General features: G+C 32.6%; 1 protein-coding gene across 7 annotated transcripts in view; it reads left to right on the top strand.

The window, feature by feature from the left end:
- Positions 1-13,231, top strand: part of DGKB (diacylglycerol kinase beta) — a 639,765-nt gene that overhangs the window by 133,559 nt on the left and 492,975 nt on the right. For all 7 annotated transcript variants that reach the window (XM_059932825.1, XM_059932829.1, XM_059932827.1 and 4 more), the window contains 2 exons: positions 7,020-7,069; positions 10,307-10,381. In XM_059932825.1, the coding sequence (XP_059788808.1) occupies positions 7,020-7,069; positions 10,307-10,381 (125 nt within the window). The remainder of the gene's footprint in view (positions 1-7,019; positions 7,070-10,306; positions 10,382-13,231) is intronic.

The raw sequence follows: 13,231 nt of genomic DNA, 5'->3' as shown, positions 1-13,231 counted from the left end.
AGTCTTGCATTTGTCTATGACCTGCACAAAAAAGTCCCAGTCATATGAATCTACTTTTTAATCATCAGACAAACCCTGAACTTTTCTACCTTCATGCCTTTGCTTATAATGTGCATTTGCTAGGGGTGTATATCTTTCCCAGTGTATATCAGATCCAGTCCAGTCTACACTTGAAACCTAGGTCACATCATGAGTCCTCTTGCCATCTCTAATCAGATTATTTTACTCTCCTTCCTTGTACCATTGCACTGTGTATAAACTTCCCACTCTAGCACCTACCACTTATATATGTGTGTTTTTCAAAAGATAGATGCTCAATAAATGCTAGTTAAATGGAACTGTATTGAAGTCTATGGGTACTTGACAAGAGGAAGATAATGTGAATTATTGAAGGCATCAAATAGTACTAAATTTATACTTTTATTTTAAAGTATAAATGTGGCATTCACATTTGGGTTAGTGTTTATCAAATTATTAATGACTTAGCTAGAATAACTTTAAGTTAGCTTACAGTTACTGAAAATATATCACTAAAAAGAAATCAGTAGGAAAATGTCCAGAAAAATACATAATTGACATGCAGATAATGAGGACTACCCTGTATGTTAAAGTCACTGCTCTGTCTAGTATTAATCTTAGAACCACTGAAATTTAATATTGAAAAGTCCTCAAATATCATCTAGTTAACCTTCCTACATTGTCAATGAAAAAATTAAAGCCCAGAGAGACTGGTTATTAATTATACCACCAGTTTAGCTATCTGTGACTGAAATGTATGATTTCTGACCTGCTGTATAGGTGCTCTTTTTATTTTGAAAAGCTGCCTTTCTTTGTTTAGATTATTGTTTCTTTTGTGGAGAAAAGAAGAAAGTATAACAAAGTATAATAATATTAGATGTCAAAAACTCCAAGCAAATGATTTTCACCTCTGCCCTTGTGGTTTATTAAATAGGTCTTGAACTACATAAAACAGTAAAAAATTGTGAGTTAAATGAATTCTGGCTTAAATGCCTTTTAAAACATATACTTTCTAATCTTTAAAAACAATTTCCATAATAATATTTTCATATCAATAACATATTATGCAAAGTACAAAAACATATTCTATGGGAAAATAGATTAAAAACTTGCAAGTCTTTTGGAAAAGAAACAAATTCTAGATATAAAGAATTACCCTCATATTGCGTAATGTGCCTTTCCTTTGAGCTTTTAACCAAATTCATGTGTGGGCACATAATTGTTTCTATATAAAGTATAATTGCATGAGCATAAAAATAGAAAAAAAGTGGGTTAAACTGGTTTGTAACTTTGTAAGAGGCACCCACCTTTGGAAGCTATCATGTTGACAGAATAATTTTAATATTGGGCTTAAATTATTTTTGCACCTAAAAATCTATATCCTTATATGTTGGTTTTAAAAATAAAACCTCTTTGTTCAATGATTCACTTGACCTTGGAGACTAACTTTACTTTTAAATTCTAAGGAAAAAATAGTCTTATTATAATGTTTGAGGATCACTATTAATTTTATCAGTATTATTCAGGTATGCTTTTACAAGGGAAAGGTTCTATAGGCTTACCAAGCCAAACAATTTTTATTTTCTGTGGTGTTAATAACTGCCTTTTTTTCTCTTTATTTGATTAGTTTCTCTATTCCTATATAACTAATTCCTAAATCCTCCACCACAAATTCTGGTTTGGAAACTTGTGCTCTCCATCTGTTCCTTCATCTTTTCATTGTTAGTTACCTTCTCCTTTATTTTACTTGTTCAGTCTTTCTGAAATCACTATTTTTAGATGTTGAAACTCCATGACAGAACTTTGAATTATTATATTTTTTAATTTTCCTGTTTTCCAACTTCTTTTCTTTTATGCCTTTCATTTGACATCTGGGACATCTTCTACATCTAGGATGACTTTTTTTTTTTTTTTTTTTACTCTTTCTAGCATAATTTTCACTTCACAGAGAATCCGTTTTGTTTTCAGCACCATCCTTATTTGCTATTATTCTTATTTTATGGATTGAAACTTTCTTCTTATTTATAAGGTTCCCCTCTCCCTTTGCTGGTTTCTTCCAAATTACTTTGTTTTGAAACAACTACTTGGTGGTTGTGGGTAGGTGGGTGGGTAGAGGAGGTTTAAGTCTGACTCATTAGAGATGAGGAAGGGGACTTACATTTGTCAATGTTCAGTATATACATTTTCACATGATTACACTCTTTGGTATTGGACCCCTACCATCAGAATTCCTGAGCACCCTGAACACAGAGTCCCTGTGGCTTGACTGCCATAAAGCTCAAAGATCCAGTCTTCTTTAAGGTAGAGGGCTGGCATACCCTCAGGTGCAAGTTGTGAGGGGTAGTGTTTAAAGGTGTAATTTCTTTTCATGAAGATTATGTTTGCTTTTCTGTGTGAATCTGTGCCTCCTATTCACCACCAGCTTACATCTATATTTCTCAGGTTTCTACATCAGTCACCATGTGTTTTCCAGCCTCTAAAATTTTATTTTTCTTGTCTCCTCTCACGTTTTCTTTGTACTTGTGTGTTTATGCCTATTTCATCCCTTACTGTTACTGTAGTGGACCTTCAATAGAAAGGCAGTGTAAATATGTGTGTTCAATATTTCTTGTTTTGCATGACCCCACTACAATTTTAAATTAGGAAAGTAGACTTACCTCTGAAAATTGAAGTCCTAGAATTCCTCTCTCTCATCAGAATCAAAGGAAACTTTTATCTTTGATTTATAATTGGTGAGATTTAGACTACAAGTTACTTAGTGCTCAATATATATATACTGTTTTTATTATTGCTATAATTATTAACTAAAACATACAGTTCTCCAACTTTGTTCCTTGGTGAATTAGACAGGATTTATAGACAGCCATTAACTCCTGTTAATGTGTGTAGAAATTAATATAAAAATATACTAGGACTTCTACTTCATACAACAGTAAAGTGTTCTCAGACCAACTTTTCTGCTAGAAACAACTAGAACATTTAAACTCAATATTTTTTAAAAAAAAATCTGTTTGTAAATTTTAGGAAATTATCAAGGCAAGTTGGATTTGTGGGTTAAATTTCTGGGAGCGGGGAGCCAGGCTTTTGCCACTATTTTAAAACTGTAAATTCTTAGACAACTGAGAGTCTGAGAAGGTAAGCAGCTTTGGTAGACTGGTCTTGGGGAAAAAACTTGAATTCTGGAGTCTTTCTAGCAGGCATATGATGGTCTCTAATTGTGGTTTAAATTTCCATTTTCTTTATGATTGATGATGTTGAGTACTTTGTTATGAGTGACTACTCACGTCTCTTCCATTTTTGAAGCATCTGTTCGATTTTTTGCCTCTTTCCTAATTGGGTTGTTTGCTATTTTATTACTGAGCTAGGGTTTGCTCATATATTGTAGAAACAAGTCCTTTGTTAGATATATGTGTTCTGAAAATTTTTTTTCAAATCTGCAGCTGGTTTATTTATTTTCTTAATAGTCTTTTTTTCCTTCTTTTTGATGAGCAGAAGTTCCAATTTTGATGAAGTTTAATTTACCTATTTTAAAAAAATCTTTGATGGTTAATATTGGCTTATGTTGAGGTCATGAAGATATTGTCCTGTATTTTCTTTTAGAAGCTTTATAGCTCTGCTTTAATGTTAAAGTTTAGTTTCAAAAAAATTTAGTTTTAAAGTTAAAATTCAGTTAGACCTAATGTTCATGTTTGGTGTGAAATAAGGGTCAAGGTACTTTGTCTTATATGAATATCCATCCAGCTGTTCCATTATCATTTTTTGAAAAGACTTTTCTTATCTCATTGAATTGATTTGGTCCCTGTTGACCATAAATGTGTGGATCTCTATCTATATTCTGTATTTCCCATTGTTCTGTTGTGTAGCCCTTAGTCAGCATGTCACTATCTTGATTCACTTGATCTTTAGCAACTCTTGAAGTCAGGTCATGTAAATCCTTCTGATTTGTTCTCCCTTTTCAAGGTTGTTTGGGGTATTGTAAGTCTTTTTTATTTTTATGTAAGTTTTAGAATCAGCCATGTTAATATTTAAAACAAAGCTACTGGTATTTTTATTGAGATTGTATCTGTTATATAGAACAATCTGTGGAGAATTTACATTTTAATGATATTGAATCTTCCAATTCATGAACATAATATATCTGTTCATTTATGTAGGTTTTCCATAATTTTTCTTGGTGCAGTTTTATATTTTTTGCACAGAGGTCTTGTCCAACTCTTGATAAATTTATCTTACGTATTTAGGTTTTTGGATGTTATTGTAAATGATATGTTTTTTGTTTCATTTTCTAATTGTTCTTCGCAAGTATGTAAAACTGCAATTGACTTTTTAATCCTACCCTATCACTAAATACATATACTTATGTATATTTATATATAAACATGTCTTAATATTTATACATTATATAATTTCTAATATAAAACATATAACCTATATAAGTTATATAAGATCTAATTATATAGTTATATAAGTTCTAATATAAGATATAATACATATCATATATGTTCTAATAATAAGATATAGATAACATATCAGTTACATATGTTCTAATACATATATACATTATGTAAATTCTTATATATATATGAAATATGTATATATATATACGTTCCAATTCTTTTTGATGATTCAATAGAATTTTCTAAATGTACAAACATATCATTTGTAAGTAAAGATAGTTTTAATAACTCTTTTCTTATACATATGACAACCCATCACTGCTTCTTTGTGGACAGACAGAGCAGCTTTCAGTGCTACCAGCCCTGTCACATACCCCTTTCTTCAATTACTGCTGTTGCTGCTGCCTCTCATCACCATGGATTCTGTGAAGCCCCTTTCTTCTTGGGTCACTAGCATCTGATTGATCATCTGGGCTTGTGCTTCCGATTGGTAGAGGCTGGGTCATGTGCAAACTCTATTTTCAAGTCAGGCTAGTAAAGGAAGGTATCTGGCTTTTCATCTGTTATTGTGCTTTATAAAGTCTGGCTTTCAGAATTTAGGAAGATGTTTCAGATGCTGCCCAAAATGAATGACAGGTACCCACACACCCACCCCACTTGTGTGTACGTCTTTGAGCTCATGTTTCCAACAACATTTACCAGTAGACATAGGTAACTGTCCATATACCTGAGCTGTATGAAATGGTTTAGCAGTCATTTACTCCAATAAGGATTAACAGAGTCACAAGCGTCCCTCATTCTAAAATATAGTTAGGTTTTGGAAGTCCTTGCCTTGTTCCTGGTACTTAACCCTTCCCTGAATGGTGTATGAATTCTTGCCACTTAAAAAGGTATTTTTACCATTTTATGCTATACTAGAAAATCTTGAAATGCTTAGTATCCATGTTGTGGTAAGTTTTTTTGTTTGTTTCTTTCTTTCTGAATTTTATTCTCATTTAGTATATGACAGAGAACAATTATCATGGTTTGCAAATCAAGATATTTACATTCTTTACCAAGCCTAACATTCTATCCTTTAATTCAATAGGTATACATTTCCCCTTACATTTCAACATCTTTAAAGTCTGTTTCCATTTTACAGTGAATAGAACACGTTAGCTAGATTGGCGGCATTTTTTTCCTTTTAGTGATGTGCAGACTAGTTTTGCATCTTATAAATATCTTAGGATTTTTGAAATATAATACTTATTTTTAAATATAAAAATAATAATGAGTTACAGATTAAGGTCACTGCATAATTATGTCTCCTAGTTGTCAATGTCTTTGGTTAATATTATAGACCTCAGACATCAAGACTCTCCAGGAAATTATACAAACCCAACACAAACCCTCATTTCCACTCCTCTATTTTTACAGCTGTGTCATTCTTCTCTGTTTATCTCAAAACGGCACCTGCAGCCTCTTCTGTAGTCTCCTGGTGGTGTGTGAATTATACAAGGGAATCCTCAGGCCAGGCATGGACCTCTGCCATCCTGCTTTCCTGAGCTCCCTAGCACAGAGCCAATAGTGTCTTTTTCCTCATTTGATTAGTTCAAAGAGTGGTTACCCTATGAAACTACATCTCCGATTTAAACAAATACACCATTATACCCATGATAATAATGCCATTTATGTCTTTGCATCCCCTATCAGGAAAATTCCCTTATTTTGCACTAATTTTTTCTTTCCCATACTGCTTAAGGATTAATCAAAACAATGGCTTATATTTGTGTAGTGACCTACAGCTTTTGATACACCTTTGTGTGTATCATCTCACTTTCACAACAAATGTGTCTTTTTTTTTTTAATTTGCATTGGAGTATAGTTGATTTACAATGTTGTGTTAGTTTCAGGTGTACAGAAAAGTGAATCACTTATGCATATACATATCCAGCTGATTTACAACATTATGTAAGTTTCAGATGTACAACATAGTGATTCACAGTTTTTAAAGATTATACGCCATTTATAATTATTATAAAATATTGGCTATATTTCCTGTCTTGTACGGTATATCCTTATAGCTTATTTTATGCATAGTAGTTTGTACCTCTTAACCCCTATCCCTAACAGATGTGTGTCTTATGACAGGGTGATTATCCTCATTTTATAGATAAGAAAACAGCGTTTGACTAAGCTCACATAACAGTGGATGGTAGATTCCAAATTATAATTGATTTCCAGACCTCTGAATTAATTATTTCTTCTTATCCACTTTGTCCTTTAATATTCAGACTCTGAATGTCTGAATTCCTTCTCTTCTGTTATTTTCGAATTTCCATTTAATGATCTTGTAATACAAATTTGAACAAACAATAGCACTTTTTAGTGTTTTCTAGCTATATAACAAAAATTGGTAGAATTTATATCTGATATCCAGTATTTTTATTAATGATTAATTCATCTTTAAGCTTGAGAAATGATCCCAAAATCAATTGCTTTGAGGAGGGGAGGGATTTAGTAGTATTTGTTTTTGACAGAAAATAAATTTTAAAGAATATGCCTTATTCTAGCATTGATCTTACTCGCCTATAATCTTTTTTTCAACACCTCTTTTATTTCTAGTTATGTTTCGCCTCTATGACACGGATGGAAATGGCTTCCTGGACAGCTCGGTAATTTTTTTCTTCAAATTTTCTGTGAAAATTTCAAAGTAGTTTGTTCTGAAAAATGCAATGAATAAATTTATAGCTATTACCACAGAAGACACAATATAATTTCCATGCACTCACACAGCATTTTTATCATCTGACTTTCTGAAAGCAAGTGATCTGAGGAAACTGTTAGGATTACAGTTGTTCTACTGAATAATTTTACTACAAAAAAGTGACTTTTTATATACAGAAAGATAAAAAAGACTTCAACCCTGTCTGAATAAAATATAAGAGAAAGATGAGACCATTGATCTAAAAAGAAAAAAAATGTCTGTGTATATATATATGTATATATACATATATACATATATATATATCAATGAGATTTGACACTTAGGAAAATATCAAGAATACAGGTAGAATTTAAAGGAATTATGAAGTTGATTCAATCATTTTATTATTTTCCCACTTTTTAAGTACTGTTACTCACATATGTTGATGAAATGGGTAATTATATTTAAAACTGCTTTGGCAAACTTCCCTTCTCATCCGATTTTAAATCCAACTTGCACTCTATCTATAGTTTTACTCATAAAAATCAATAGAAGAAAAATACCGTCTCACAGAAAGTAATAATTAAATGTTTATTTTATTTGTAATATATGCAAATCATTGACAGTTTTCAGAGAAGTTAGACTCTTAGTTCTCAAATCAGGGCCTCCTGAGTATATCCATCTCAGTTTCCACCAAAGATGTATTTTCTATTTAACATTTTGTATATTATATCATGTCTTGTTCTATGAAGGAAATATAAGAATATTAACAGAAGAATAAGTGTCAAATTATGGAAATTTTGAAGTACATACGTGCATGTAAAAACAAATGTTTTGATATATTTAATATTGATTAAAATAAACGTTATTTCTGATAATGAGTTTCTCTCATCATCTGATGTACCTCTCTATGGCAGAACTCAAACAGACTTTACAAGCAAAGCAGTGAAGTTGGAGACATATTTATGTAACACTGAGTAGGATAATGGTGCATTAGTTTCTCCAGAGAGAGATAAAAATATATAATTCCTACTCTAGGAAATGACCACCAATCTGAATTGATGCTGTGATTGTGGGATTTCTTATGTTAGGGTCTTTCTAATTTTTCAAATGCTGTTATTTTTAAGTGCCTAGTAGTGTTCAGTTTTCCACTTAGGAATGTTAAGCAACATGATACATTTGCTCATTTTCTGGTGGCATTTCACGACTAGAAGTTTAGATTTCTTCTACATATGTCAATATGCTTATTGTAGCATTTCTGACTACACTAATGCAAATTATATTTTTAATGCAGATTTGTTTTCTTTTTCTTTTTAATTAAATTAAAACAATGTTTCTTTACTAGGCTCTTAGCCATGGGTTGGCAGCTGATTAGAAAATTCAGTCAAATGCTTTTCTTGGTCTCTGGCCATTTTTTGGTTAACATATAGTAGATTACTAGCAATATTTATAGCTATATTCCCAATATTAAACAATGAGCCGAGGATAAATACGTTTGTATATGATTAAATTAGTCTTTTTTAAAATAAAGATCTGGATTTAATTTCTATGATTTTCTCCATACAATTTACTGCCCCAGGATATTTCCTTCACTGTCAGGTAGGAAGTGCACCTTCTGATATCATTTGTCTTTGAAATTTAAAGGCTATGTTCATGTACTGGAGACAAAACAGAAGAAAATTAATACTTTGAGAAATGACCAGTATATCTAATAATGCTAGTTAATGTTTATTGATCACTTGTGCCAGATAAGATAAGTGTATTTCATATAACAGCATATTTAATCTTGGTAGCAACTCTATGAACTAGGTACTATTAGAATACCCATTTTACTGTTGAGGAAACTGAGTCTTAGAGAGGTTAAATGACTTATCTAGTACTACATATGTACACAATAGTCCACCAAAAATATTTTCTATTCCTCCAAACACATCCAGAGACTTTAACGGTTCCAAACCATTAAGGCGTATATAAGCAAAGATAAAATAACTGGAAAATTAGTTACACACACACACACACACACACACACACACACACACACAATTCTAGCCTCTAATTGCAACGGATTAGTGTTTAAATTTTTTCTCATCTGTAATAAATAAACACATTTATATTTGCATTGTTTCTGGGATGACCTGTGTTATATAACATTTTCATGATTCCATATATATATTTTTGGAGAGAGAGAGTGTAGCTTTCTTCAGCTTCTCAGAGGGATCCATGAATCCCCCCCCCCAAAAAAAAAACCCTCTTTTACTATATTTTCTTCTTCATTTTATGCATATTAACCACGTACATTAGATGAGAGGTTTTAGTAGAATAAATTTTATTAATATACTTTCAAGCCTTATTCTTTATACTTCTTATATTTTAAATTATCATACTATGAAATACCACTTTTAATTGTCATGCACGGACTACCCTTAAAATTATTAGCATTCACAAAGTATGTTTAATCTTTTCTGAAGATACAGAAAAATTAAAACATTAAATAAATCGGTATGAAAAAATGTTATAATTTATTTAACCAAGGCACATATATTAACCAGCAGTTCTTCAAAGAGCTGACGTTGAGCAGAAGAATGTGAAAATTCAGACTAAAATTCTATCCCCTCGTAAAATAAACTCTGCATGCACTTAGCCTCCAAACCTTGACCTGAACACACCTCTAGCAGAGCAAATTTTACCAGTAAATGGCTAGAACCGTCAGTATACGTTCTCAGTGTATCAGAATAAAAATAAAACTCTCAGCTGCCCTCAAACCCTTCCTCCCACCCTTCCACACCTGTTTTTAAGCTGTGGGGTCAGGATACTCAGTACTTAAAAATCACAGCTTTTTGGAAAATATGCAGGCTCCTACTTTCATCAGATGCTGCTTTCCAAACAAAAATTTTCTTAAAAATCTTCTCCTGGAAGAAAACCTTTCTTTGTATAGTTGTGCCCTCTCCTGGTGAAGGTTTCTAGACAAAGTACAAAAGGAATGTATATTTAGGCTCTTCTTTTATGTATAGTTAATTAGACCTTTAAAATGAAGAGGTATATGTTTACTTTTTATATAAAATTAATCATCTCACTCCTTTAGTTTTTGAGCTACATGTTGAACAAATCAATTCCTGTAAGTCAAAGTTGAAGAACTTACTAAGACCTTGTATTCATTTTCCCTCTCCTTCCTTCCCTCCCTCCTCTCCCCCTCCCTCTCCTCCAGGAACTAGAAAATATCATCAGTCAGATGATGCATGTGGCAGAGTACCTTGAATGGGACGTCACTGAACTTAATCCAGTAGGTATAGGAATGATTTAACTGTTGGCTACATTCTAGAAGACCCCCTTCTCTTTCATCTGTTTTGCAATCCTAATATATTACTGGCATTTGATTTTTAAAAAATTTTTATTGGAGTATAGTTGATTTACAATGTTGTGTTAGTTTCAGGTGTACAGCAAAGTGAATCAGTTATACGTATACATGTACCCACTCTTTGTTAGATTATTTTCCCATATAGGTCATTACAGAGTATTGAGTAGAGTTCCCTGTGCTCTACAGTAGGTCCTTATTAGTTTTCTATTTTATATATAATAGTGTGTATATGTCTTTTGATAACTCTAAGTTACTATTTCTAATCAATAGCCAAAGTGGATTCTGAACTAGAAAAAGTATATGTCGTTTTCTGAAGCCCTTAGTAATAATAACTTTTGCTTTTCTTCCTCATGGAAATTAATTTGAATGGTAGTCTAATATAGGTGTAGGTGAACAGAAGCTGCTGATGGCACTGCCAAGGTCATACCATGCCACAAAAAAAGTCAGAACTGACATGTTTTTTATGATCGCCATGATTTTCCTTATATGGAAATAGCTAAAATATTCAATCTAAAAGAGGATGAAGGCGATTAAGAAGACGATAATGATGGTTTACTATGCACAGTGCACTGTTATCTTTGCATATGTGTTATTTAAGGCTCATAACTCTACAAGGTAGATACTACTATTTTATTCATTTTACAGATGAGGAAATTGAGACCCCCAATATTTTTTAATTTATTTTATTAAAGTATCGTTGCTTTACGATGTTGTGTTAATTTCTACTGTACAGCAAAGTGATTCAGTTATATATATATATATATATATATATATATATATATATATATACATTCTTTTTCATATTCTTTTCCATTCTGGTTTTTCACAGGATATTGAATATAGTCCCCTGTGCTATACAGTGGGACCTTGTTGTTTATCCATTCTATATATAATAGTTTGTATCTACTAACCCCAAACTCCCAATCCATCCCTCCCCACCCACCTCCTCCTTGGCAACCACAAGTCTGTTCTCTATGTCTGTGAGTCTGTTTCTGTTTTGTAGATAAGTTCATTTGTGTCATATTTTAGATTCCACATATGTGATATCATATGGTATTTGTCTCTTTGTCGGGCTTACTTCGCTTAGTATGATAATCTCTAGGTCCATCCATGTTGCTGCAAATGGCATTATTTCATTCTTTTTTTGGCTGAGTAATATTCCATTGTATATATGTACCACATCTTCTTTATCCATTCATCTGTTGGTGGACACTTAGGTCGCTTCCATGTCCTGGCTATTGTAAATAGTGCTGCTATGAACATAGGGGTGCATATATCTTTTAGAGTTATAGTTTTGTCTGGATATATGCCCAGGAGTGGGATTGCTGGGAGACCCCAAAATGTTAGTTACTTGCCCAAAACTCTGCATCTAGTTAAAGATCGAGCTAGGAAACTTTAATCAAATTGTTTCAAGAAATAGTATCTAACAATGCCTATAAGAGCATTAAAAACCTCTTATTTTCAATAGATTTATACCAAAGTTACAACATTATTCAAATGTGTATTAAAACAAACATGATTCGAAACTTTTACTTTGGCCACAGGGATATTAGGGGGAGAATGTTATTGATTTTAGTTTCTCTTTGAAACCAACTAAGTTTAGCATATTGTACATTAATTAAGTAAATACAAATCAATTTTATGTAAATGGTTTACATTTTGTATGAATTCAAAGAACCTATTTAACCACATAAATTCACATTTATGCAGTCAACAGCATGGTAATGGCATGATTATGTGATAGGAGCGGTCTGATAGCTTTTCCCTTGCTTTGCAAACTAATGCGGTTAAAGTACAACAAAGTCAACGCAATGTCATGGAAAGGGAGGGAGAGCACCGTTCTTACTGGGATTAGGGTTTTCCAAGTTTTAACTCAGCTGATTTTTCTTTTCCCTTTTTTTATTTTTGAGCATGGAAATGCACATGCTGTGCACATGATGAGTGGCGGGTATCATTAACAAAATTGCAGTTTGCATATGGAATAATAAAGTAGATGGTAACGTATTTAATTCTAAGAATACCGCTTGATTCATCTTAATACTATTTTCACTGAAATCAAAGGACTCATAAGTTCTGCTGCCTTTTCTGGTTATGTTAATGTAAAACACAACATTGTAAATGTAAAAGACACATGCACCCCTATGTGCATGTGCATATAATTCACCTATCAATCAAGGCTCTTGTCCTCACGGGAGTAATAGAGGGAAGGGGGTCTTTTTCAATCAGCTTTGAAAGCAGAAGGAGGCACCACCACATCACCGTATTTGGCGGTGGGGGGTTTGAGGAAAGAGGGATCTGGATGCTCTAAAGAAGGAACAGTTAGTGGTCGGGCAGTCTAATTAGGACAAATACCTACTGGAAAATACAAATAAAAAGCTATATAGCATTATTCGTCATTTGTGACACATACTGACAAGTCTGCCCTTTCTGTGGTCAGTATAGACAGTAAAGATAAAAGACTTGGCTATTTGCTGTCATAGTAACTGCCTCATTCTGCCTGATGATTCAGCAGCTCTCCCCATTTTAAACACGTGTGTACATTTGTACACATTGTCTGATTCCTGGTAAGTTTGCATAATAACTAAAGAGAATTGTACATTTCAGGTTGATGGCTCAGGGTAGACTGAGATGCCCTTGAAGGGAGTTTTTAAAAACTAACCCAGGTTCTACCATTAGATTTATTAAGTACAATATGAAAGTATCAGTCCTCTGAAACAAACGCTCTGTGTTTTACTTGTCTCCTCATTTGTTCATTTCTACTAGTTCATCAGAGTG

The sequence above is a fragment of the Balaenoptera ricei genome, chromosome 9, assembly GCF_028023285.1.
Source record: "Balaenoptera ricei isolate mBalRic1 chromosome 9, mBalRic1.hap2, whole genome shotgun sequence".
Taxonomy (NCBI): domain Eukaryota; kingdom Metazoa; phylum Chordata; class Mammalia; order Artiodactyla; family Balaenopteridae; genus Balaenoptera; species Balaenoptera ricei.
This window is presented reverse-complemented; position numbering and strand designations above follow the sequence as displayed.